A 26590-nucleotide genomic window follows, 5' to 3' on the forward strand; every position below is an offset into this window, starting at 1 on the left:
TAACTAAATTTGCATTTTTCACTGTCTATTGTTAAAATATTATCTATATAAAATTTCAGATTACTCAGTCAGACCTCTGTTTAACAAACTTAAAATAGTTTCGGTTGAGCGAAAAAAAATTTCATATAACAAACAGATTAGGGAGACTTGGTACACACTTGTTCACACTTCTGGCCTTCAGACAATTAGTGCTGCTGCACGAATTAAGAGAGCAAAAGGGATTATTCCATTTAGTGATACTCGTAAATCCTATCCGACCACATGTCCCACATACCGAGAACTTGCGCTGGTCAAGGGGTATTCCCGATGCGAACAATGGGCTCTGCTCAACATTCTACTGTAAGCGCCCTCTTTGGGAATTAGGAGAGAGTGGTTTTCTTTCCAAATAATCAACTGTTGTTTCGCAGAAGTGTGTTTTTTTCTGTAAATGTTTCTGTAAATTTTTCATATCTCTATTTACATGGTTACAGTACCTCAATGACTTCCACATTTTGGACAGTTTCACGAAAAAAAAAAAAAAAAAATTCAAATTTAAGAACTGGTTCAAAGAGCTAATGACAATATCAATAACAAGAAAGGAAAAATGAGGATAACGAAGGTATTAAACCTTCTAAATATGAAATGTTGGCAGCTTTTGAAACTTCGTCGTGTGAAGATGTTCCTGAGAATACAAAAGGTATGTTAAAACAAATGCAAAAAAATTTTAAATGATCGATGTACAGTAAATACAGTGTACAACAAAAGATAACCAAATATTTTGAAAAATAATTCTTAAGTGTAATAATATTGTGTGCATCATGTTGTATGAAAAATAAAATAATAAATCGTATCTTAATTTGTTATGTATTAATAAATTGTTTTGAAATATTAGAAAATATATTTACCAACTTTTACTGTATTTCTGAATGTTGAATTATTTTTCATTGTGTTGGTCATATTTCTTTATAACGAAATTTTTGTTTAACAAAAATTTTTGCAAGGAACAATCGACTTAGTTATATAGAGGTTCCGACTGTAGATTTACTTTATTGGGGATTATCTCACTTTCGCAGGTGTTCTGTTCATCTAAGAAGTACCACCCACATTGGGAAACTCATGTACCTCCTTCTTGACTCCCCCCCCCCTTTGGAAATGCCATTTCATAGGGGTTCCTATTGGTTCGCCACTAATGTTTCTGTGGCTTTTGTTACAATGTAAAAGTTTGTTCAACACAACTTTGTATTTGTGCATTTTCAATTCAGACGCAACAGTTTTATTTATTTGCCCGTGCGGAAACAAGATTGTAAGTGAATTAGTATTAAAAAAAAACTATCTTGAACCGTAATGTACAAAATGAAAAGAATTACTAGTTTCTTCTCACCCTCCATAGTTAAGAAATTAAAAACAAGTGAAAATGTAAGTGAAGACCTAATTACAGAAACTGTGTCAAACACTGCTTTTGTTCCTGATGGTATCCACGTCCAACAGCAAGGGATGACTGACATAAATGACTGGCCAAGTTGCTGGACTGTTGATCAAAAAAATGATTTCTGTGCGAAATATAATTGGCTAAATTATGAAAATAAGAGACCTGGCTAAGCATTATGTAAACAAATTGGAACTCTTGGAGTGGAAAAGAAGATGGGCATGAAGATTCTAAGGAATGGGCAAATAATGAAGTTACCTATTTTGGCGAAAGCAGACAGCAACAGCTATTGTCTTTAAGAAAGACAATTTTCGATCACAAGGAAACAGCAGGACATAAAGCTGGTATAAAACTGCTTGTGGAAGCTGAGAAAGGGACCCTTGAAAATCTGTGTTTAAAGAGTTTATCACACAAAAAATTGATAACAGCAAAAATGTTTCACACTGCATATAAGGTGGCCAAAGAAAATCAGTCTTTTCATAATTTTGAATCAGAATTGACCTACAGGAATTAAATGGGATTGGCATGGGTCATATTCTTCATTCAACATATGCATGCATTAACATCTTGAACCACATTAGTGATGAAATGAGAAAAAATTTGGTTAATAAAATCGTTATGTCGAACAGTAAAATTTCACTGATAATTGACGAATCGACCACGGTGAGTAGGAAATCCGCTTTGATCATTTATGTTCGAACTTGTATATTTGACTGTGGAATGAGATCTCCCATAAATTTGTTTCTGGATTTGATTGAACTCGAAAGTGTTACTGCAAAAGGGATATTTCATTCTCTGCTCGATTGTCTTCAGTCATACAGTATGACGGAAAACTATTTAAAAACTCACTTAGTTTGTGTCACATGTGATGGTGCAGCTGTTATGATGGGTAGTAAAAGTGGCGTTACGAAACTAATGAAACAAAAATTCCCTTCTTTAATAGTGTGGCATTGCGCTAATCACCGATTAGAGCTATCAGTTGGTGATACTGCGAAATCCGTTGCAGGTATCGATAGATTTAAAGCATTTACTGATAAACTTTATGTCGTGTATAACGCGTCACCAAAAAATGCCAGAGAATTGAAGGTGTGTGCCAAATCACTGGATATTGAACTATTAAAAATTGGCAGAATTTTAAGCACACGATGGGTGGCATCGAGCTTCTGGTCTGTTTCAGCTGTTTGGAATAACTATGAGGCGTTTAATCATTTTCAAGAAGCAAAGAATGACTCGATGCCGAACCAAAAAAAAAGATGTACATATGAAGGATTGCAGAAGAAAATTAAGACTACAAACTTTGGTAGGGATTCAGTATCGGGTACAGCGTTCCGACTACTAGCGATACGGCCGTGATTGACAGGTGCTGACTCCACCCAGTGTCACGTGATCTCTTTAACAACTGACACCCACTGCGTGCCAGCTGTGTCACCCATGCCAGCACGGAATTTTACCTGATAGCAAAGAATGAGTACCGGCACCTATTTTTTTACAAAAAAAAGCACTGATATTTTATATATCTTAGCAGATATTGATCATTACAGAAACAAAGAACTCCTTGTCGTTTTTTGCCTTCAGTCTGGGTGGTTGGCCCCAGCTGAAGTCATCTAGATTGTGGGTAGACAACGATAAGTTTTATGTATATATATATATTTTATTTATTTTATTTTTTTATATATATTTATATCCCTTGCGTTTCTTTAAATCGAGCTTGGTATTGTCTGCTTGAATTACCTTCTATATTATTATCTTCAACATTATAGAAAGTATTTTATACACATTACGGTCGTAATGCATAATTGCTCTAGCAACTGCATTGGCCCATAAGTATTAGTTACAGCTTGTTACAATTTATTAACTTTCATTCCATATTACTCATATATATATATACAGTGAAACTACTCCTAACGGACACCTCTCTTTAACGGACATCTCTCTACAACGGACATTTTCAAATTCCCCAACTCTCCTCTATTGGTTTTAACATGTTTTCAGCTTCTGTCTAGCGGACATTCTCTGTAACGGACGCAGACAGGCAATCTGTACTGTTTCGTTTAGATTAGCACTTAATTTGATCTCCCCATAAAGGACAGCGGGCGAGCTCACGGCCCTTTTTCTAGGAATGTTTCTTCCACGTATTGCCTCAATCGTGTGTTTATTTTCTATTTCCGATTCTCTGAATTTTATCAAGGTTTACATCACGGTTCTAAACCGTTTTTCAAGAATTTCAAGGCACGTGTAAAACTTCTGATGAATTCGGTGTGTGCAGGGGGGGGATTTTGTCAGCCTTTCGTCTTTTGGGATTCGGTTTTCAGTTTTGTTCAGTGTTGTGTGAAGTGCACAATATCTTCTCGTAAACATTTAACTTTAAAAGATAAAGTCGAACTCATTAATGCGTATGATCGGCAAAAAAAAAGTGTTCGCAATCTTGCTGCAAAATTCAAAATCGGGAAGACGCAGGTAAGCAACATCCTAAAGAAAAAAAATGAACTGCTCAAACAATTTTGGCAACACGGAAATGATCACGTTCAAAAATCATTCCCGAAAACTGTTGGACTTCAAATTGACAATGTTACGTATGAGTGGTTTTGTCAACGCACGTGCTAAAAAAATTCCCATTAATGGGCCTATTATTAGGGAAACGGCTTTGGAGGTTGCGAAATCTATGGGAGTAAATGAGTTCAAAGCTTCTGTGGGATGGCTAGACAAGTTCAAAACTCAGCTTAAATTTCTTAGAAAACCGTAAGTGGTGAAGGTGGATCTGTTGATTCTGGGGTTGTAACAGAGTGGACCGTCAAATTGGAAGATTTATGTCGTGATTTTGAAGCTAAGGATATTTACAACTATGACGAAACGGTTGTTTTTTAAAGCTCTTCCTGCAAAAACGAAAGTGCCAGGGCGGAAAAATTTCTAAGGAACGCTTGACTGTACTATTGTGTACAAATATGCTGGGAGACTTTGAACAACCTCTTGTTGTTTCAAAGGCATAAAGTTGAATGTTGACTGGAAGTCTAATAAAAAAGCGTGGATGACACGAGATATCATGAGCGAATGGATAAGTCACTTTAACCAAAACATGATTCGTCAAAACAGAAAAATTATTCTTTTCATGGATAATGCTGCATCTCACCCGCACATTGAATTGTCCAACATTCAAATCGTTTTTCTGCCACCAAACACATCTGCAGAGTGTCAGCCCTTGGATCAAGGGATAATAAAAAATTTTAAACTTCACTACAGAAAACATTTTTTAAGACATCTCCTTGCAAACATGAACGATGTAACATGTGCGAGTGACCTTGCAAAGAAACTCAGCATCCTAGATGCGATTCAATGGATTTCCTCTTCAGTAAACACAATTAGAAAACAAACTGTCATGAACTGTTTTGTAAAGTCTGGCTTCTCAAATGCAAAAATTGAAGTTGTGAACAGCAATGTGGAGCACCAAGAAGAACAAGAACTTCAACATCTATTGATAATGTACGATACTTCCGCTACAAGTGACGCTGGCTACAAAGATATAGACTCGAACATCACTACAGAAGATGGTGCTCTAGATATCAATGACATTATCATCGATATTTTTCAAGAAGTTCCTCATGAGGATGAAGAAATGGAAGGAGGTCATTCTGTCGAAGAACATATTAACGACGAACCACCGATGAAAATAGAAGAAGCGCTCATACAAATCAATCGTTTAAAAATGTTTTTCGCCACTGAAGAAGATACTGAAGGACTTTCGATGGTTTCTTCACTCCAAACAAATGTTGAAAACAAAATTATCAGCCGGAAGAAGGTGCAGTAGAAAATAAGTGATTACTGTATGTATTTTTCTTAAGATAAAGTCATAATATGCATAGCACAATTGTATGTATATTATTTACAAAAATATTGTGCAAAATCTGTATATATTTTAATTTAATTTTACATTAAACGTTTAACGATTTTTCTTTCTTTCTTTTTTTTTTTTCTCCCTCAGACTTCTTGTTAGCGGACACTTCTCTCTGACGGACACATTTTCGTTCCCCGTGGCTGTCCGTTAAAGGGAAGTTTCACTGTATATATAAAAATCTTGAAAATAAATTTTTTCAAGGTGTTGTGTAAGTAAATAAAATTATAACTTTCATAAATCATTAAAATCTGTACATAAATAACACTTCCTTCCAAGCAAGTTTTCTCCAAATTCATGAAAATAAAAAATCTATTATCTTCCAGCCATTTACATAATATTCTTTTTTTTTTAATTTGTAATTTTGTAGATGGTGAAAAATTTCTCACATTTGAAATCAGCATGAAACAAGTTAGGTGATGTATGCACTGCTTTAAATTTAGAAGAAATTATGTTAAGTATGAAAAACATAGCACCATCCTACTAAAAAAGTTTAAATAATCAGGTATGCCGGGGTCATAAAGCCAATCTTCCAAAGTGAGAGACCCTGGCTCTCTCTTTTTGGAAGATCATAATAATGGTATAGGAATATACCACATATCATTGCAAGGGCAATGTCAAAGTATGTTATAAGAAAGAAAAGTAGTTAAATGGCTGTAAAGCCAATCATGCAAAGAGAGAGGCCCTGGCAATGGTATAGGAGTATACACTTATCATTAAAACAGGGCAATGGTATCAGAGCATGTTATGAGAAAGAAAGGTGGCTAAATTTTATGGAGTATATAGTACAGGAAGACTTGAGGATGGGGAGGGGAGGGGGGGAGAAATGGAGAACAATGTGTAAGGTCAAAGGTAGAAAGAATACCAATCTAACCCCTTGGCAACTCTAACAGGTGGGTCAGTGGAAGAAACATTTGCAAAACAAAAAGAAAAGTAAAGGGAAGGGAATATTTATATGAAATAAAAAGTTAATACATTGGTGTATGGTATACAGGCCATGCCAGGAGCAGTTTAATAAAAATTCACTAGATGATGCAGGTAAATATAAAACCATATATCTCAGTGGGCCAGAATATTCTAAAGAATTTTATTATTAGAGGATGAAAATAAATATCTGAGTAGGCTAGAATAACTTAGATAATGTGGTAATACAATTAAAAAATACTTTTAATGCAATCAATTAAATGACAAAATACTTTTAATGCTAAGTTGTAAAGAAGGATACGGGATTAATTTAGAGCAGCGTTTCCCAAACTGGGATCCACAAAACATTCAGAGGAGGTATGGAGTTATGTGTTTATATATATATATATATATATGCATAATGCATATATATGTATATATATGTGAGATCTGCAAACTTTTTTTTGATTTTTGAAGGGGTCCGTAGATCTCAGTAGTTTGAGAGCTACTGATTTACAGAACAAAGATATGTATATATTAAAAAGGGACATATAAAATCTATATTCATATGCTAAATAAGCATTCATTAAAAATATTCACCAAATATAATTTAGTTAATACATATTTGCAATGTTTACCATCTCACCGAATTTCGGGGACATCATCAGACGTGCAAGTTAGCATGAGAGGTATCATCCTATGGAAGAAAGAATAACGGTCTCGAAGCTCAAGAAGCCAATATCCAATAGCAGATGCTACAGATAATCGGACTGCAGGTGACTGATCAAATAAACGTTGTGCAAAGTGAGGTACAACATCTTCAAGCAAGGTATTGCAACCATACTGCACAAGTGCACCTAAATCAAGAATAAAATATTTAGCTTTACTGCAACCTTGAAAATAAAATGAGAGCATTTTTTTCTAACTTTCCTTTAAATGTTTAAAATTTAAAAATAAGTGTCCTTATTGCATTCACTAGAATTCCAAACTGTTATCATGCCTTATATTTCTTAGAGCAGTTACTGCAAAACTCCAGTAATTACATGTGACATTCAGAAAGAACCTCAATTCAACAGGGATAAAATCAGAACTTAAAAATGTTAATTTTGTGTAAAAATTAAAACTATTCTAATATTTTTTAATTATAACTATTAAAAAAGATTTGTATTCATCCAGAAGTAGTCCTGAAAACATGAAATTTTTTTTGTTTGATATTTTGAAATCTCTATAACAGCATTTCCCAAATGCTGTTCTGCAAAACCCTAGGGTTACGTGAAGTGAAAGTGCGGGTTCTGCAAGAAAATATGGGGGAAAAAACCATTAGAATAACATTTCAAGGCTTAAAAAAATTGTAATAATGTTTCTCAAAAAGAATTAAATATTTTTTATAATAATTTTAATTTAAGAAATCACAGCTTGTTCATATGTTAATCAAATTAATGTATGAATATATGTATGTAATTTGAAATGATAAAAGTAATATTGTTCAAATAAGAGATGATACAAACTTTTAGCAGTGCCATACTATGCTGTACCGATAGGACACACTATAGTGGGTTTTTGTTTTGTTTTTTTTTTAGGAGCATTAGCAACTAAGGCCATATTGCTCTGAGATCTGTGGTGGTCATTCCCTGACCTTTCTGCATACTCCGTATTTGGTGGTGACGGCCTCAAACCCTGGTCTAATCAAGAAGCGTGTGCTACGCACTGCTGCTCCTTCCCACCTGGCTACGGAGGCACCTAGTGGGAGGTACGTTGATCATAGGGCTCCATAATTTTTTGAAGATTATGAAAGGTTCCATGGCTAAATTAAATTGGGAAATACTACTATACATGTTCATGTATAGTAGGCAAAGCCAAGCGACCATTATTAACCAGAACACTAAAGTGGAATACAGATCAGTGATTCAGTTCCTCTTTCTGCAAGGGAAAACATACAATCCACAAAGAAATGGTCACTGTTTATGGAGAAGACTACTCAGTTACAGTATTGTCACACATTAGTGTAAACAATTCAAATGTGGACGACACCCTTCCCCAGTGCATGATGAAGAAATCCCGGGACACTTAGCAATTGATGTAACAGAAAACAATGTTGCAAAAATTGAGGCATTAATCTTGGGAAATCACCAAAGAATTTGATGCAGAGCTCCAAATTAGTGCAGGATCTGTGGACAACATCATCCATCAAAAGTTTCATCCAAGCAAAGTGACTAGATGGGTTCCTAGACTTCTGACCCCTTAACCAGAAGGAAAAAGCACAATATGCACATGAAATGTTGATGTGCCAAGAAAAGCAAGCAGAGTTGTTTTCATGGCTAGTCACCATGAATGAAACTTGGATCCATCACTATGATCCCAAAACTATACAAATGTCAAAACAATAGAAGCATGCAGAATCACCGAAACCCCCAAAAAGGAAGAGGTGCAACTAAATGCTGGCAAGGTAATGCTGTCGGCGTGGTGTAATACTAACAGATTACCTTCACAAAGTTGTATTATGATGGCCAAATATTATTTGAACCTCTTCATAAAGCTGCATGCTGCTATAAAAGAAAAAAAACAGGAAACGCTATCAAAAGGTGTGTACAAGTTCAACAATAATGTCCATGCACATTTCTCGCATGCTATGCCCATGAATGTGGGTTTGAAATATTGACACATCCTGCTTATTCCCCTCATCTTGCACCCTTGGATTTCTTCCTCTTCCCTGCCCTGAAATCCTTTCTTCGTGGGAAACAATGCTGATGATGAGACGATTTCTGCTGCCAAGTCATGGTTTGAAGGTCAGTCAGATGCCTTCTACAAAACTGGCTTGTAGAAGTATATTGAGAGGTGGGAAAAAATATGTAATTTTGTCTGGTGATTATGCTGAAAAAGTGTAATATAGCAGAGTTAGCATTAGCATTAGCATTAGCAGAGGCATATGATGCAAGAAAGCAAGCTTATTCAGCATCAGCCAAAAAAAAAAAAAAACCCACTCCCATTTCACCCCTCCGTTCGTTCGAAATACCTGTCCAGTTGAGCTTTAAATTTGTTTAGGCTATCAACTTCAACAACAAGTGATGGAAGTCGGTTCCACCAACCAACCACCCGCTGGCCAAAGGCAAATTTCCGCACATCTATCCGACATCCGTCCTTCCTCAATTTGAATTTATGCCCTCTGAGGTGATTATTCTGAGAAAGATGAAGAATCCCATTGGCATTGAGCATGCTCAAACCATTCAAAGCCTTATACACCTCTATCAGATCACCTCGCCGGTGCCTAGTCTCCAAACTCTGTAATTTGCAAAACTTAAGCCTTTCTTCGTAAGAGCAACCCTTTGTTCCATTTACTAATCTTGTTGCCCTTCTCTGTACCCGTTCCAGCAGCTCTACATCCTTCTTGAAATGAGGCCTCCAGACCTGTATACAGTACTCAAGATGTGGCCTTACCATTGCCTTATACAAGGGAATAATCACCTCCTTATCCCTGCTAGAAAAATTCCTGTATATCATTGACAAGACACCATGAGCTACTCTTGCAGCTCGTCTGCACTGCTCAGAGAACTTCATATCTGCCTGCACAATTACCCCCAGGTCCTTTTCATTCTCCACCACTGTCAGTGTAGTACCGCAGAGTTGATACGTTGCTCTGGGGTTACTGTTTCCCATATGCAGCACTTTACATTTGTCGATGTTAAACCTCATTTGCCACCTCTCAGCCCATCTGTTCAACCTTTCCAGATCCTGTTGCAGCAGCATAGCGTCAGTATTGTCCTTAACGACCCTGCCAACCTTTGTATCATCTGCAAACTTGGACATTAAACTTGATATCCCATCATCAATATCATTCATAAACACCGAAAACAACAACAGACCCAACACCTTGAGGAACTCCACTAATAACATTAGTCCACGTTGAGCAGTGTCCATTGATTACCACTCTCTGTCTTCTGCCACTCAACCATCCCCTTATCCATAGCAGCAATTTGCCTCCAATGCCACACTGCTCCAATTTGTGCAGCAGTCTTCCATGTGCAACAGTATCAAAAGCCTTTCTAAGATCCAAATATATAATATCAAAGTTATTCCCTGCATCCAGTTCTTTTGTGACTACATCATAGTATCCAATCAAATTGGTCAGGCAAGACCTGCCCTTAACAAAACCATGCTGCGTCTGAGCTATAACTGAATTCTTGTCTAGATGATCCTGCAGTGCTTCTTTAACCAGTGCCTCCATTAATTTACCTGGAACAGAAGTTAAACTAACAGGTCTATAATTACTTGTGTCAGCCTTTGATCCTCCTTTGTGAATTGGGGTTACATTTGCACATCTCCAGTCTATGGGTACCTCCCCTGAGTTCAAAGAAGCTCTCATAATTATGGCTAGGGGTTTGCATACTTCCTTTGCTGCCTCCTTTAATATAACTGGATAGATCCCATCCACCCCAGGTGCCTTTTTTATGTTTATCCTCAACAATCTCTCCTCCACTTTCCTCTCAGTTATTACAAAATCATCCAGCTCACTGCCAATGTTTACTTTACCTACATCATTCTCCTTCCTGAATAACTCCTCATGCGTGAATGTAGATGCAAAATACTTGTTTAGATTGTTAGCCACCTGAGCAGGATCCTCAACTGTTGAACCATCAATATCCAGTGGACCAATCTGATTCATCCCTTTCCTTTTCGAGTTCAAGTATGTAAAGAACTCTTTTCTGTTTTTTTTTGCATCCTTTGCCAAGGATTTTTCATAGTCTGCCTTTGCCTGCCTAATCTCCTTTGTGACTTGGTTACAGACCAACTTATATCTATCATAGGCTTTAATGTCACCCATTAATTTGTATGTATCCCATGCATTTTTCTTCTCTGCCACATGTCTCATTAGTTCATCTGACAACCATTTAGGCCTAAACCTTGAACAATATTTCTTAGTTGGTATGTAAAGCCTGGTAGCCTCCAAGATTAGTTCCTTGAATGCTTCCCATTTTGAGTTTGCTGTTGGTAACATCATCAGTTGGTCCCACTGTATAGAATTTAAATACTGTCTCAGACCATCATAGTCGCCTTTACGAAAACAAAAACCCTTCCCTTTACCTCTGATGGTAGTTACCTCCTTGAGTAAATCCCACTTCAACACACTGTGATCACTGCCACCTAGTGGTTCATTTATCTGCAGGTTCTTAATGCATGAAGAATCACTACTGATAATCAGATCAAGAGTATTGCTCCCTCTTGTTGCCTCACGAACATGCTGATGTAGAAAACAATCATCCAATAAATCCACAAAAGCCTTGCTAGTGTGCGAGTGACCAACCCACAAAATCCAGTCAATATCTGGGAAATTAAAGTCCCCCATTATAAGACTCTCTGATTTACTGGCCCACTATTTCCCTGTACAATATCTTATTATACTCATCAGAGTCATTAGGCCTATAGCACACTCCTACTCTCAATTTTGATTTCCCTATGCTTATGTCACACCAAACTGACTCGACACTGCCCTGTCCATCGATGTCGACTGGCTTCACTTCCTTGGACTTTATGTGTTTCTTAATTAACAGCATAACCCCTCCTCCCCTCCTGTCCTGTCTATCCTTTCTATACACATTGTATTCCCCAAATTCCAGTTCCGCATTACTTATATCTGTGTGACACCACGTCTCTGATATCCCAACAATATCTGCCTTTGATGTTTTGAGCAATACCTCAAATTCATCAAATTTATTTACCAAACTCCTAGCATTGGTGTACACGCAGGTATACATGCACCTGTTTCTATTCTTAGCTACTCTAACACAACCCATGTGTTTACTTGTACCGCAATGACTACCAGCATTCTCTGAAATATCCTGCATCTCGTTTTTCAGACTTCTGCTCATTTCAATAGAAGCAGTGCAAGAATCACTTCCACCTCTGCCACTGGCTACTGTTAATCTATTAGTCCTTGTATCCCCCCCAACTAGCAGTTTTCCGACCCACCTAACACTGCCTCGACAGCATCAACAAAAATATATACATGATATTTGTATTATCTTTTTAAATTTCATCTTTTAAGGGCAAAAAAAAAAGTGATATAGTTATACATGTTGGCACTAATGATATTAAGAGTAGGAGACCGGCGGAATTACTTAACAAGTACAGGTCACTGTTGAAAAAAAGCCGTGAATTAGGGTTGAATTTGAAAGTGTCTGCAATTCTGCCCAGACACGATAGGAGGGAGTATGTGACAAGAGCCCTGTCGATCAATTCGGCCCTGGAAAGATTGTGCAAGGCTCAAGGGGTAGAATTTTTTTCAGCCTGGTCTATACTTGTTAACAGGAGAGACTGCTTCTACAGGGATGGGATACACTTAAATAGAAAGGGTGCAAGAATGTTTGCTAATGCTATCGAGGCAGTGTTAGGTGGGTCGGAAAACTGCTAGATTGGGGGGATACAAGGACTAATAGATTAACAGGAGCCACTGGCAGAGGTGAAAGTGATCCTTGCACTGCTTCTATTGGAATGAGCCACAGCCTGGAAAATAAGATGCAGGATAGTTCAGAGACTGCTGGGAATCATCGGGGTACAAGTAAACACATGGGTTGTGTTAGGGTAGCTAAGAAAAAGAACAGGTGCATGTATACTTGCATGTACACCAATGCTAGGAGTTTAGTAAATAAATTTGATGAATTTGAGGTATTGCTCAAAACATCAAAGGCAGATATTGTGAGGATTTCAGAGACGTGGTGTCACACAGATATAAGGAATGCAGAACTGGAATTTGGGGAGTACAATGTCTACAGAAAGGATAGGAAGGGAGGAGGGGTTATGCTATTAGTTAAGAAACACATAAAATCCAAGGAAGTGAAGCCAATCGACATCGCTGGACAGTGCAGTGTCGAGTCAGTTTGGTGTGACATAAGCATTGGGAGATCAAAATTAAGAGTAGGAGTGTGCTATAGGCCTAATGACTCTAATGAGTATAATAAGAAACTGTACAGGGAAATAGAGTGGGCCAGTACATCAGAGAGTCTTATAATGGGGGATTTTAATTTCCTAGATATTGACTGGAATATGGGGGCTGGTCACTCACACACTAGCAAGGCTTTTGTGGATTTATTGGATGATTGTTTTCTACATCAGCATGTTCGGGAGGCAACTAGAGAGAGTAATACTCTTGATTTGATTATCAGTAGTGGTTCTTCATGCATTAAGAATCTGCAGGTAAACGAACAACTAGGTGGCAGTGATCACAGTGTGCTGAAGTGGGATTTACTCAAAGAGGTAACTACCATTAGGGGTAAAGGTAAGGGTTATTGCTTTCGTAAAGGCGACTTCGATGGACTGAGACAGTATTTAAATTCTATACAGTGGGACCAACTGATCATGTTACCAACAGCAAATTCAAAATGGGAAGCATTCAAAGAACTTATCTTGGAAGCTACTAGGCTTTACATACCAACTAAGAAATATTGTTCATGGTTTAGGCCTAAGTGGATGTCAGATGAACTAATGAGACATATGGCAGAGAAGAAAATTGCATGGGATACATACAAATTAACACGTGACATAGAAGCTTATGATAAATACAAGCTGATCTGTAACCAAGTTACAAACGAAGTTAGGCAGGCGAAGGCAGATTACGAGAAATCTTTGGCAAGGGATGCAAAGAAAAACAGCAAAGAGTTCTTTACTTATGTAAACTCTAGAAGGAAGGGGATGAATCAGATTGGTCCACTTGTTATCGATGGGTCAACTGTTGATGATCCTGCTCAGGTAGCTAACAAACTAAATGAATATTTTGCATCGACATTCACACATGAGGAGTTATTCGGCGAGGGGAATGCCAGAGGTGTATTCAACTCTGGCAGTAAGTTAGAGAATCTTGTAATAACTGAGAGTAAAGTGGAGGAGAAATTGTTGAACATAAATACAAGAAAGGCACCTGGGGTGGATGGGATCTATCCAGTTATATTAAAGGAGGCAGCAAAGGAAGTAAGAAAAGCCTTAGCCATAATTATGAGAGCTTCCTTGGACTCAGGAGAAGTACCCATGGACTGGAGATGTGCAAATGTGACCCCAATTCACAAAGGAGGATCAAAGGGCGACACAAGTAATTATAGACCTGTTAGTTTAACTTCTGTTCCAGGAAAATTAATGGAGGCACTGGTTAAAGAAGTACTGCAGGATCATCTAGACAAGACTTAAGTTATAGCTCAGACATGGCATGATTTTGTTAAGGGGAAGTCTTGCCTGACCAATTTGATTGGATACTATGATGCAGTCACAAAAGAACTGGATGCAGGGAATAACTTTGATATTATATACTTGGATCTCAGAAAGGCTTTTGATACTGTTGCACATGGAAGACTGCTGCACAAATTGGAGCAGTGTGGCATTGGAGGCAAATTGCTGCTATGGATAAAGGGGTTGAGGGGGAAAAGACAGAGAGTGGTAATCAATGGACACTGCTCATCGTGGACTAATGTTATTAGTGGAGTCCCTCAGGGTTCAGTATTGGGTCCATTATTGTTTTCTGTATTTATAAATGATACTGATGATGGTATATCAAGCTTAATGTCCAAGTTTGCAGACGACACAAAGGTAGGCAGGGTTGTCAAGGACACTACTGACACTATGCTACTGCAACAGGATCTGGAAAGGTTGAGTAGATGGGCTGAGAGGTGGCAAATGAAGTTTAACATTGACAAATGTAAAGTACTACATACGGGAAACAGCAACCCCAGAGCAACATATCAACTCTGTGGTACTACACTGACAGTGGTAGAGAATGAAAGGGACCTGGGGGTGGTTGTGCAGACAAATATGAAGTTTTCTGAGCAGTGCAGACGGGCTGCAAGAGTAGCTCATGGTGTATTGTCGACGATATATAGGAATTTTTCTAGCAGGGATAAGGAGGTGATTATTCCCTTGTATAAGACAATGGTAAGGCCACACCTTGAGTACTATATACAGGTCTGGAGGCCTCATTTTAAGAAGGATGTAGAGCTGTTGGAACGAGTACAGAGAAGGGCAACAAGATTAGTGAATGGAACAAAGGCTTGCTCTTATGAAGAAAGGCTTAAGTTTTGCAAATTACAGTGTCTGGAGACTAGGCACCAGCGAGGTGATCTGATAGAGGTGTATAAAGCCTTGAATGGTTTGAGCATGCTCAATGCTGATGGGATTCTTCCTCTTGCTCAGAATAATCACCTGAGAGGGCATAAATTCAAATTGAGGAAAGACGGATGTAGGATAGACGTGAGGAAATTTGCCTTAGCCAGCGGGTGGTTGGTTGGTGGAACAGACTTCCATCCCTTGTCGTGGAAGTTGATAGCCTAAATAAGTTTAAGGCTCAGCTGAACATGTATTTCGAACGAACAGAGGAGTGAAGTGGAAGTGGTTATTTTTTATTTATTTTTTTATTTTTTTGGCTGATGCTGCATAAGCTTGCTTTCTTGCATCAAATGCCTCTACTAATGCTAATGCTTAGTTGCTTTGCCGCTTCATTTAATATAATTGGATAGATCCCATCCACCCAGGTGCCTTTCTTATGTTTATCTTCAACAATTTCTCCTCCACTTTGCTCTTAGCTATTACAAAATCATTAAGCACCCTGCTACAATTTGATAACCTTCTGCCATTTTCAAACCTTAACTTCTCACCATGATGTCCATCATGACTTCAGAATATGTCACTCATATTACAATATGATGTATGAAAAATATGAGGGTTGTCTGAGTTTTGTGCTGGAGACTAAACTTGTATTTTACCACTTCATGCCTACAATAACAGATCTAAAAGATTTTTAAAGAAAAAAAACCATTCACATCAATGAGAAATTCTGGGAGTAAAGTTGAAAAAAATGAAATTAATGATGTTGAAATTTCACAAGTTTATTTAATGAAAAAACTTTCAAGCCTACAGGGCAGTAAGGCTCCTGGGGTTGATAGCATTTACTCTATAATATAAAGGGAGGTGTCAAGTGAGTGCATTGAACCATTGAGGCTAATTATGAGAGTATCACTGGACACGGGAATGATTCCGTTGGATTGGAAAAGTGTGAATGTATCTCCAACGGCGCCTCCGTAACCAGGTGGGAAGGAGCAGCAGTGCATAGCACATGCTTCTTGATTAGACCGGGGTTCGAGCCCATCATCACCAAATATGGAGGATGCGGAAAGGTAAGGGAATGACTACTGCATATTCCCAGAGCAATATGGCCTTAGTTGCTAATGCTCCTAAAAAAAAAACCAAATAACAATAACAAGTATCTCCAATACAGTGGGAACTACTCAAATAAGTGGGAACTACCAGCTGGTTAGTCTAACTTCAGAAGTAGGGAAAATCATGGAGACTATGATCAAGGGTGGAATTCAGGTTCACTTAGATAGAAATGAAGGATACTCAGCATAGTTTTGTAAGGGGAAAATCATGTTTAAACTAATCTGGTTAACTATTTTGACAGGGTCACTCAAGAGCTGGACTTGGGGAATAATTTCTATGTTGTTTATTTGGATTTCAGCTTAATAAGCTGGAACAGACTGGAATCATAGGGAAGATCCTTAGATAGATAGCAGGGTGACTTCAGGGAGAGGATTTAACACAACCCTCTGCTTCAGGAGGCAGAGGGTTGTGATAAATGGTTATTCCTCAGATTGGGTTGAGGTAAGAAGTGGGGTTCCCCAAGGATCAGTATTAGGACCATTGTTGTTTTTGATTTTCATAAATGACATCGATGAAGGGATAGAGGGCATGATGTCTAAATTTAAAGATGATGTAAAGATTGGTCGAGTAGTTAATGATTGCCATCAAGCAGAGCTTCTTCAGTATGACCTAGATAGACTTCAGAGATGGTCAGAAAAATGGTAGCTATGCTTTAATCCAGCAAAGTGTAAGGTATTGCACCTGGGAGACAGTAACCTCAAAATAACTTATACACTTGGAGGAGTTGAACTAAAGCCGGTAGTGAAGGAAAGGGACTTGGGTATTACGATACGGTCAAATGTGAAGTTCTCAGAGCATTGCAGACTGGTTGCAAGGAGGGCCCATGGTGTCCTATCGATGATTTATCGAACAATCGCTAGTAGAGATAAGGATGTCATAATCCCATTATATAAGGCTATTATTAGGCCACACTTGGAATACTGTCTTCAAGTATGGAGACTGCACCTAAATAAAGCCATTGTTCTTCTTGAAAGAGTCCAAATATGGGTAACTCGCCTGGTGAGAGTGGCAAAAGGGGGTCCAAATGAAGAAAAACTTCAAATATGTGGGTTGCAGAGCTTGGGAACTAGACCACTTTAGAAGCTCTGCTTGATTGGGGTGTTTAAAGCTTGAGAAGCATAAGCAAAATGAATAAGGATGAAATTTTCACGGGTACAAATGATTCTAGAACTAGGAGTGATAATTTAAAGTTACGGGCGGAGGAGTTGTTTAGACTGGATTGCAGGAAGTTTTATTTTAGCCAGTGAGTTATAAATTACTAGAAGGAGAAGTGGAATTACCTACATGGGTGGTAGAGGCTGACAGTCTGGGGAAATTCAAAGGTCAGCTGGATAATTACCTAAGTGAGGAGGGAAATGCATAGGTTGTCCATTTCCTTTTCTCTTATTAATTTTTATTATTATTATTTTTTTAATTTTCTTATTATTATTATTATATTTTTTTTATTCTTATTATTTTATTTTATTTTTTATTTTTTTTTTGGATGGTGCAGCAAAAAATCATAGGCTTCTTTGCACCATGTGGCCATTACTAATACGCAAAGTGACAGTATTTCACTGAATGATCATGTATTGCCTAGCACTGCCTGGTGAGACAGAGGGGCAGCATTTGTGTGGTGCATACAGTGTACCTCGATTTCTGCAAATATTAATTCACACCAGGGTTTTTGCCTCCAGTATACTAGGTACAGTGTCTCAAGACTTGAGTATTAGTAGTGGCAAATAATTCAAGAAAGCAAGCTTTATATAGCATTAGACAAAAAAAAAAAAAAAACCTTCCGATTTCACTTATACATCCCCTCCAACAGTTTGTCTAGTTCTTCCTTGAATTTAATTCAAACTGTCCACTTCCACAACATCAGATGGAAGTCAGTTCCAGCAATAACCACCTGCTGGCTAAAGGCAAACTTCTGCACATCTATTTTGCATCCATCCCTCCTCAATTTAAATTTATGTCCCCTCATGTGCATAGCAACCCCAGGGGCTCTCATCTGGTGGGTATGGGCTTGGCACACACAGGGTCCTGAGCTGGATATCATCATTCTTCTCTTTCTTGGTGATTCTCTCTCTCTCTCTCTCTCTCTCTCTCTCTCTCTCTCTCTCTCTCTCTCAGGGTAATTCAGAATTTTTTTTTTTTTTTTTTTGGCTGGGTGCAGTGTAAGCCTCAGGCTTCCTTGCACTATATGGCTATTAATAATATTAATAATAGTCTAAGCAAGAGGAAGAAACCCATTAGCATTGAGCTTGCTCAGCCCATTCAAAGCATGAAACACCTCACACATGCCTAGTCTCCAGACTGCAATTTCCAGAACTGATGCCTTCCTCCATAAGAGCATCCTCTGTTTCCCTCACCAACCATGTTGCCATTCTCTTACCTGCTCCAGCAGCTCTACATCCTTCTTAAAATGAGGCCTCCAGACCAGTAGGCAGCACTCAAGATGTGGCATGACCTTATACAGTGGAATAATCACCTCTTATCTCCGATAGCAAAAATCTTGTATATCACTGAAACAACCCGATGTGCAGTCCTGGCAGCCTGTCTGCACTGCTCAGAGAACTTCATATCTAACTGCACAATTATCCCTGGGTCTTTTCATTTTCCACTACCCTGAGTATAGTAGCACATACAGTAGCTGATAGGTTAACTTGGGATTACTGCTGTCCACGTGCAGTATTTTGTATTTGTCAATGTTAAACCTTGGCTGCCGATTCTTAGCCCAACTGCCCAATTTTTCAAGCCTGCTACTGTAACATACAGTCATTAACCACCCTGCCCACCTTCGTATCATCCATAAAGTTAGTTATGCCTGATTTACCTTCATCAATATCATTAATAAATACAGGAAACTACAATGGGCCCTGTACTGAACCCTGAGGAACTCACCAATAACATTAGTCCACAAAGAGCAGTGTTTGTTGATAACAACTCTGTCTTCTCCCACTCAACCATCCCTTTATCCAGAGCAGTAACTTGTCATTTATGCTACACTGCTCTGCTTCAATTTGTACAGCAGTCTATTATGTGCAACAATATCAAACGTCATCCTAAAATCCAAGTATAACATATAAAAATTATTTTTTGCATCCAATTCCTTTGTTACTGCATCATAGTATCCAATCAAATTTGTCAGACATGTTTGTTGTTTGTTATTTGGTTTTGGTTTTTAGGAGCATTAGCAACTAAGGCCATATTGCTCCGGGAATATGCGGTGATCATTCCCTGATCTTTCCGCATCCCCGTATTTGGTGGTGACGGGATCGAACCCCGGTCTAATCAAGAAGCGTGCGTTACGCACTGCTGTGTCAGACGTGTGTTTGCCCCTTGACAAACACATGCCGTAACTGAAGAATAACTACATTCCTGTCAAGATGGTCCTGCATAATTTCTTTAACCAGTGACACCGTTATTTTCCCTAGAACAGAAGTTAAGCTAACAGGTCTGTTAGCCCCAAAATAAATTATACACTTGGTGGGGTTGAATTAAAAACAGTACAGATAGAAAGATAGGAATCTGAGAGTTATGATATGGGCAGATATGAAGTTTTCTGTTGTTGTTGTTGTGGGAGTTTCTGGTGCAAGGGCTACATAAGCCATATTGTGCCTATCAAGAATTTTCTGAGCAGTGTAAACAGGCAAAAAGGAAAGCCCATGGGTGCCGTATCACTGATTTATCAAACATTATCCAGTAGAGATAGGGAGTTCATAATCCCACTGTATAAAGCAATTGTGAGACAGAAATTGGAAAAAACTGTATTCAAGTATGGAGATCTTATCTGATAAAATATATACAGCTTCTTGAAAGGGTCAAAGATGAGCAATTTACATGGTGTGATCAGCAAAAGGGCAACCATATGAGGAAAGACTGATTATGTGGGCTGCAGAGCTTGGCAACCAGGCACCTCAGATGGAACCTGATCAAGGTTTATAAGGCCTAACAGAAGTTAGTAAAATGAAGGCAGAATTTTCACTGTTATAAAGAGTTCCAGAATTAAGGGCCATATACAGTGAAACTTCCCTTTAACGGACAGCCATGGGGAATGAAAATCTGTCCATTAGAGAGAAGTGTCCGCTAACAAGAAGTCTGAGGGAGAAAAAAAAAAAGAAAGAACGAAAAATTGTTAAATGTTTAATGTAAAATTAAATTAAAATATATACAGATTTTGAACAATATTTTTGTAAAAAATATACAATTACATACACAAGAGATAAAGAAAAATCATTAAACGTTTAATGTAAAATTAAATTAAATTATATACAGATTTTGCACAATATTTTTGTAAATAATATACATACAATTGTGCTATGCATATTATGACTTTATCTTAAGAAAAATACATACAGTAATCACTTATTTTCTTCTCCACCTTCTTCCGGCTGATAATTTTGTTTTCAACATTTGTTTGGAGTGAAGAAACCATCGAAAGTCCTTCAGTATCTTCTTCAGCGGCGAAAAACATTTTTAAACGATTGATTTGTATGAGCGCTTCTTCTATTTTCATCGGTGGTTCGTCGTTAATATGTTCTTCGACAGAATGACCTCCTTCCATTTCTTCATCCTCATGAGGAACTTCTTGAAAAATATCGATGATAATGTCATTGATATCTAGAGCACCATCTTCTGTAGTGATGTTCGAGTCTATATCTTTGTAGCCAGGGTCACTTGTAGCGGAAGTATCGTACATTATCAATAGATGTTGAAGTTCTTGTTCTTCTTGGTGCTCCACATTGCTGTTCACAACTTCAATTTTTGCGATTGAGAAGCCAGACTTTACAAAACAGTTCATGACAGTTTGTTTTCTAATTGCGTTTCTGAAGAGGAAATCCATTGAATCGAATCTAGGATGCTGATTTTCTTTGCAAGGTCACTCGCACGTTACATCGTTCATGTTTGCAATGAGATGTCTTAAAACACGTTTTCTGTAGTGAAGTTTAAAATTTTTTATTATCCCTTGATCCAAGGGCTGACACTCTGCAGATGTGTTTGGTGGCAGAAAAACGATTTGAATGTTGGACAATTCAATGTGCGGGTGAGATGCAGCATTATCCATGAAAAGAATAATTTTTCTGTTTTGACGAATCATGTTTTGGTTAAAGTGACTTATCCATTCGCTCATGATATCTCGTGTCATCCACGCTTTTTTATTAGACTTCCAGTCAACATTCAAAAGATTCAACTTTATGCCCTTGAAACAACGAGGATTTTGTGGTTTTCCTATAACAAGAGGTTGTTCAAAGTTTCCCAGCATATTTGTACACAATAGTACAGTCAAGCTTTCCTTAGAAATTTTTCCGCCCTGGCACTTTTCGTTTTTTAGACTCATTGTTTTTTCAGGAAGAGCTTTAAAAAACAACCCTGTTTCGTCACAGTTGTAAATATCCTTAGCTTCAAAATCACGACATAACTCTTCCAATTTGACGGTCCACTCTGTTACAACCCCAGTATCAACACCTTCACCACTTACGGTTTTCCAAGAAATTTTATGCCGAGTTTTGAACTTGTCTAGCCATCCCACAGAAGCTTTGAACTCATTTACTCCCATAGATTTCACAACCTCCAAAGCCTTTTCCCTAATAATAGGCCCATTAATGGGAATTTTTTTAGCACGTGCGCAACAAAACCACTCGTACGTAACATTGTCAATTTGAAGTCCAACAGTTTTCGGGAATGATTTTTGAATGTGATCATTTCCGTGTTGCCAAAATTGTTTGAGCAGTTCATTTTTTTTCTTTAGGATGTCGCTTACCTGCGTCTTCCCGATTTTGAATTTTGCAGCGAGATTGCGAGCACTATTTTTTTGCCGATCATATGCATTAATGAGTTCGACTTTATCTTTTAAAGTTAAATGTTTATTTACGAGAAGACATTGTGCACTTCACACGACCCTGACAAAACTGAAAACTGAAACTCAAAAGACGAAAGGCCGACCAAATTCACCCCGCCCCCTGCACACACCGAATTCAGAAGTTTTACACGTGCTTTAAAAATTCTTGAAAAACGGTTTACAACCGCGACGTAAACCTTGATAAAATTCAGAGAATCGGAAATAGAAAATAGATTGAGGCAATATGTGGAAGAAAAGTTCCTAGAAAATGGGCCATGAGCTCTCCCGCAGTCCGTTATGGGGAGATCAAATTAGGTGCTAATCTAAACGAAACAGTGCAGATTGCCTGTCCGCGTCCGTTACAGAGAAAGTCCGCTAGACAGAAGCTGAAAACACGTTAAAACCAATGGAGGTGAGTTGGGGAATTTGAAAATGTCCGTTGTAGAGAGAGATGTCCGTTAACGAGAGGTGTCCGTTAGGAGAAGTTTCACTGTATTCAAATTACAGGGGAGGAGATTTAGTCTAGACTGTAAGAAGTTTTCTTTTAGCCAGCAAGTCACTGATTGCTGGAAGAGATTAGCTTCACAGGTATTTGAGGATGACGGTTTGAATAAATTCAAAGAACAACTGGATAGTTACCTATGTGAGGAGGGGAGCAAATAATTTGCATTTTCTTAACTAGTTTTTTTTTTTTTTTTTTGCAGCCAGTGCAGCAAAAGCCTATGGCTTCCTTGCACTATACAGCTATTACTATTACTGTCTCCAGTCCAGGGGCCCAACCCTGAATCCAAGGATGGTCTCATAATCATGGCTAAGTGTTTGCTTACATCCTTTGCTGCCTCCCTTAATACAATTGGATAGATCCCATCCAACCCAGGTGCCTTTCTTACATTTAACTTTAGGAATTTCTCTTCCACTTTCCTCAGTTATTAGAAAATCATTTAACTCCATGGTAGAGTTTGATAAACTTCTGGCATCCTCTCCCCTAAAGAATTACCCTTGAGAATGTCGATGCAAAATACCTAATCAGCTTGTCAGCAACCTGAGCAAGACATCAACAGTTGAACCATCAATAGAATAAACTTATGTGATTCATTCCCTTCTTCCTGTGTTTACATAAGTAAAGAAGTCCCCACATTTTTCATTGCCAAGGATTTCTCATAATCTGCCCTAGCTTTCCTAATCCTTAGTGACTCAATTGCAGACTAGCTTATAACTATCATAGGCTTCTGTATCACATGACAATTTATGTGCATCTCATGCATTTTTCTTCTCTGCAATGAGTCTCATTAGTTCATCTGACATCCATTTAAGTCTAAGGCTTGAATGGTATTTCTTAATTGGTATGAAAAAGCATAGTGGTATCTACAATTATTTCTTTGAATGATTCCTATTTAAAATTTCCTGATGGTACCGTCATCAGTTGCTCACACTGCATAGAGATTAAAACCCTTACCCATGAGGGTTGTTACATTTTTAAGTAAACTCCACATCAATACACTGTGATCCTGCTACCTAGTGGTTCTTTTATCTGCAGATTCACAATTAATGAATAATCATGAATAATATTCTTAATCTGATAATCAGATCAAGAATATTACTCTCTCGTTGCCTCTCTAACATGCTGCTGTTGAAAACAGTCATTGAATAAATCTAGAAATACTTGATAGTGTGCGAGTGACACACACACACGTTCAGTCAATATCTAGAAACTTAAATTTCCTCATTATGAGACACTCTAATTTACTGGCCCACTATTTCTCTGTACAACTGATCACTGTACTCATTAGGCCTATAACACACTGCTACTCTCATTTTTGCTTTCTCAGTACTTATGTCACACCAAACTGACTCAACGTTGCAATGGCCACATGTGCCAGCAGAATGCAGTTCCTTAGATTTTATGTGCTTCTTAACTAAGAACATAACCCCCCCACCTATCCCGTGTTTCCCTTCTGTACACATTGTACTCCCTATACTCAAATGGCGCATCCCTTATATCTGAGTGACACTGTCTTTGATATCCCACAATGTATGCATTTGATGACTTGACCAGCACTTCAAACTCATCAATTTTATTAACTATGCTCCTAGCATTGGTGTATATGTAAGTATACATGTACCTGTCCTTATTCTTGGTTACCTTAACACAGCCCATGTATTTACCTTTTTCATGATGACTCACAGCAGGCCTTGAAACCCCCCTCACATTCAAAAACCGCAGCAGCCTTTCCAGGTTGCTGCAGGTTCCAACAGAAACAGTGCAAGAATCATTTTCATCTCTGCCTGTAGCTATTGTTAATCTATTAGTCTGTGTTTTCCCACTAAAGCTGGCTCAACAGGATCACGAAGTATCCTCGCATCCTTTACAGGTATACCTAGGATTACTAACAGTCCCACCACTGCAAAGGTGCCAGTAGAGAATCTGTTGTAAAAGAATGATTACACTACACTGAACTGTGGTCCACTTGACTGACCAGTGACAACTGAATATCACTTCCATCAACATTTTAGGCTCCAAGATAGCAAGCCCTAGCCTATCACATCTGTAAGAAGCTCTGCAACAAACCTCAAGACTAAAGCAGAAACACTTAGTTGAGAAGAATGTCAATATGTCTTACGATCAAAAAAGAAACCAAGTTTTGGCCAAGCCTACTCTGCTACCATGATATCAATGGAGTTTTTAAAGAATTGTTAGAGGTACACATTGTACCTCTTCACTGTCCCCTCACAACAAAGTCAAAAACTGTTCTTTTGCATAACAGGAAATTAAAACTATCCATCACCACTATGTTCATAAAATATAGACAAACTACAATGTGAAGACACTAATAAATGCACTTCAATACAGAACTTGTCAATAAAATTCCTGTGGTGACCTCAAAATCATTAATATGTTAATGAGCATGCAAAGAGGGTTCGCAAAATATTGTTTCCTATGCCTATGGGTCAGCCATTCTCCTGCAGATCATTACATCAGACATAACTGGCCTTGATCCTCAAAGAAGCACATACAAACCAGAAATGAGTAGTGTGCAATTAGCAGATCCTACAAAGCGATGCCTCGAAGAAATTAATGAGGTACCAATCAAGCTCTCAGCTGCCCAGCTCAATGGCAGAGCTCACTCCTGTGCATCAGGCAACACACAGGCAATCTCCAACGCAGAATTCACTGGACCCAAAGAAACTAGTCCTTGTTGGTGACTCTATTGCCAAGGAGAGGGGGAATATACTATGCACGAAGGATAGGTGGAACAGGGCCAGGATATGTCTGGCAGGGGCAAAAGTTGATGAAGGCTTAGAGCAGATACCATCTTTTTAGAGCACAAAAGGTGATATTGTTGTACACGTTGGAACTAATGACATTAGGAGTAAGAGATCTGCTGATTTGCTCAGCATGTACAGGTCAATGTTAAAAAAAAGTCGCGAGTCAAGGTTGTATGTGAAAGTGTCTGCAATTCTGCCCAGACACGATAGGAGGGAATATATGATGAGAGCCTTGTCGATCAATTCATCCCTGAAGAGATTGTGCAAGGCTGAATTTTTTTCAGCCTGGTTTGTACTTGTTGACAGGAGAGACTGCTTCCACAGGGATGGGTTACAATTAAATAGAAAGGGTGCAAGAATATTTACTGATGTTATCGAGGCAGTGTTGGGGGGGTCAGAAAACTGCTAGCTTGGTGGGATACACAGATTAAAAGATTAATAGTGGCCGGAGGCAGAGGCAAAAGTGATTCTTGCACTGCTTCTATTACAATGAGCAGCAGTTTGGAAAGCAAGACAAATGGAGATTTCCAGGCCTGCTGGGAGTCATAGTGGAACAAATAAATACATGGGCTGTGTTAGGGTAACTAAGAGTAGAAACAGGTGCACATGCATGTACACCAATGCTAGGAGTATAGTTAATAAATTTGATGAGCTTGAAGTGCTAGTCAAGACATCAAAGGAAAATATTGTTGGGATATCAGAGACGTAGTGTCACACAGACATAAGCAGTGCAGAATTGGTTGTTATTAGTTGTTGTTATTTGGTTTTTAGGAGCATTAGCAACTAAGGCCATAATGCTCCGTGAATATGCGGTGGTCCTTCCTGACCTTTCCGCATCCTCCGTATTTGGTGGTGACGGGCTCGAACCCCGGTCTAATCAAGAAGCGTGTGCTACGCACTGCTGCTCCTTCCCACCTGGCTACGGAGGCGCCTATGCAGAATTGGAATTTGGGGAGTACAATGTGTACAGAAAGGATAGACAGGGCAGGAAGGGAGGAGGGGTTATGCTGTTTGTTAAGAAATACAAAATCTAAGGAAGTGCATCCAATTGAAGTTGGTGGACAATGCAATGCTGAGTCTGTTTGGTGTGACATAAGCATTGGGAAAGGAAAAATGA

General features: G+C 38.4%; 1 protein-coding gene across 1 annotated transcript in view; it reads right to left on the bottom strand.

Annotated features, from left to right (window-relative positions):
• Positions 1 to 26590, bottom strand: part of Dnaaf5 (Dynein axonemal assembly factor 5) — a 124709-nt gene that overhangs the window by 87476 nt on the left and 10643 nt on the right. The window contains exon 2 of the mRNA XM_090386606.1: positions 6841 to 7051. Within this exon, the coding sequence (XP_090242732.1) occupies positions 6841 to 7051 (211 nt within the window). The remainder of the gene's footprint in view (positions 1 to 6840; positions 7052 to 26590) is intronic.

The sequence above is a fragment of the Mastigoproctus giganteus genome, chromosome 12 (genome assembly GCF_048544385.1).
Source record: "Mastigoproctus giganteus isolate SK-2022 chromosome 12, ASM4854438v1, whole genome shotgun sequence".
Taxonomy (NCBI): Eukaryota; Metazoa; Arthropoda; class Arachnida; order Uropygi; family Thelyphonidae; genus Mastigoproctus; species Mastigoproctus giganteus.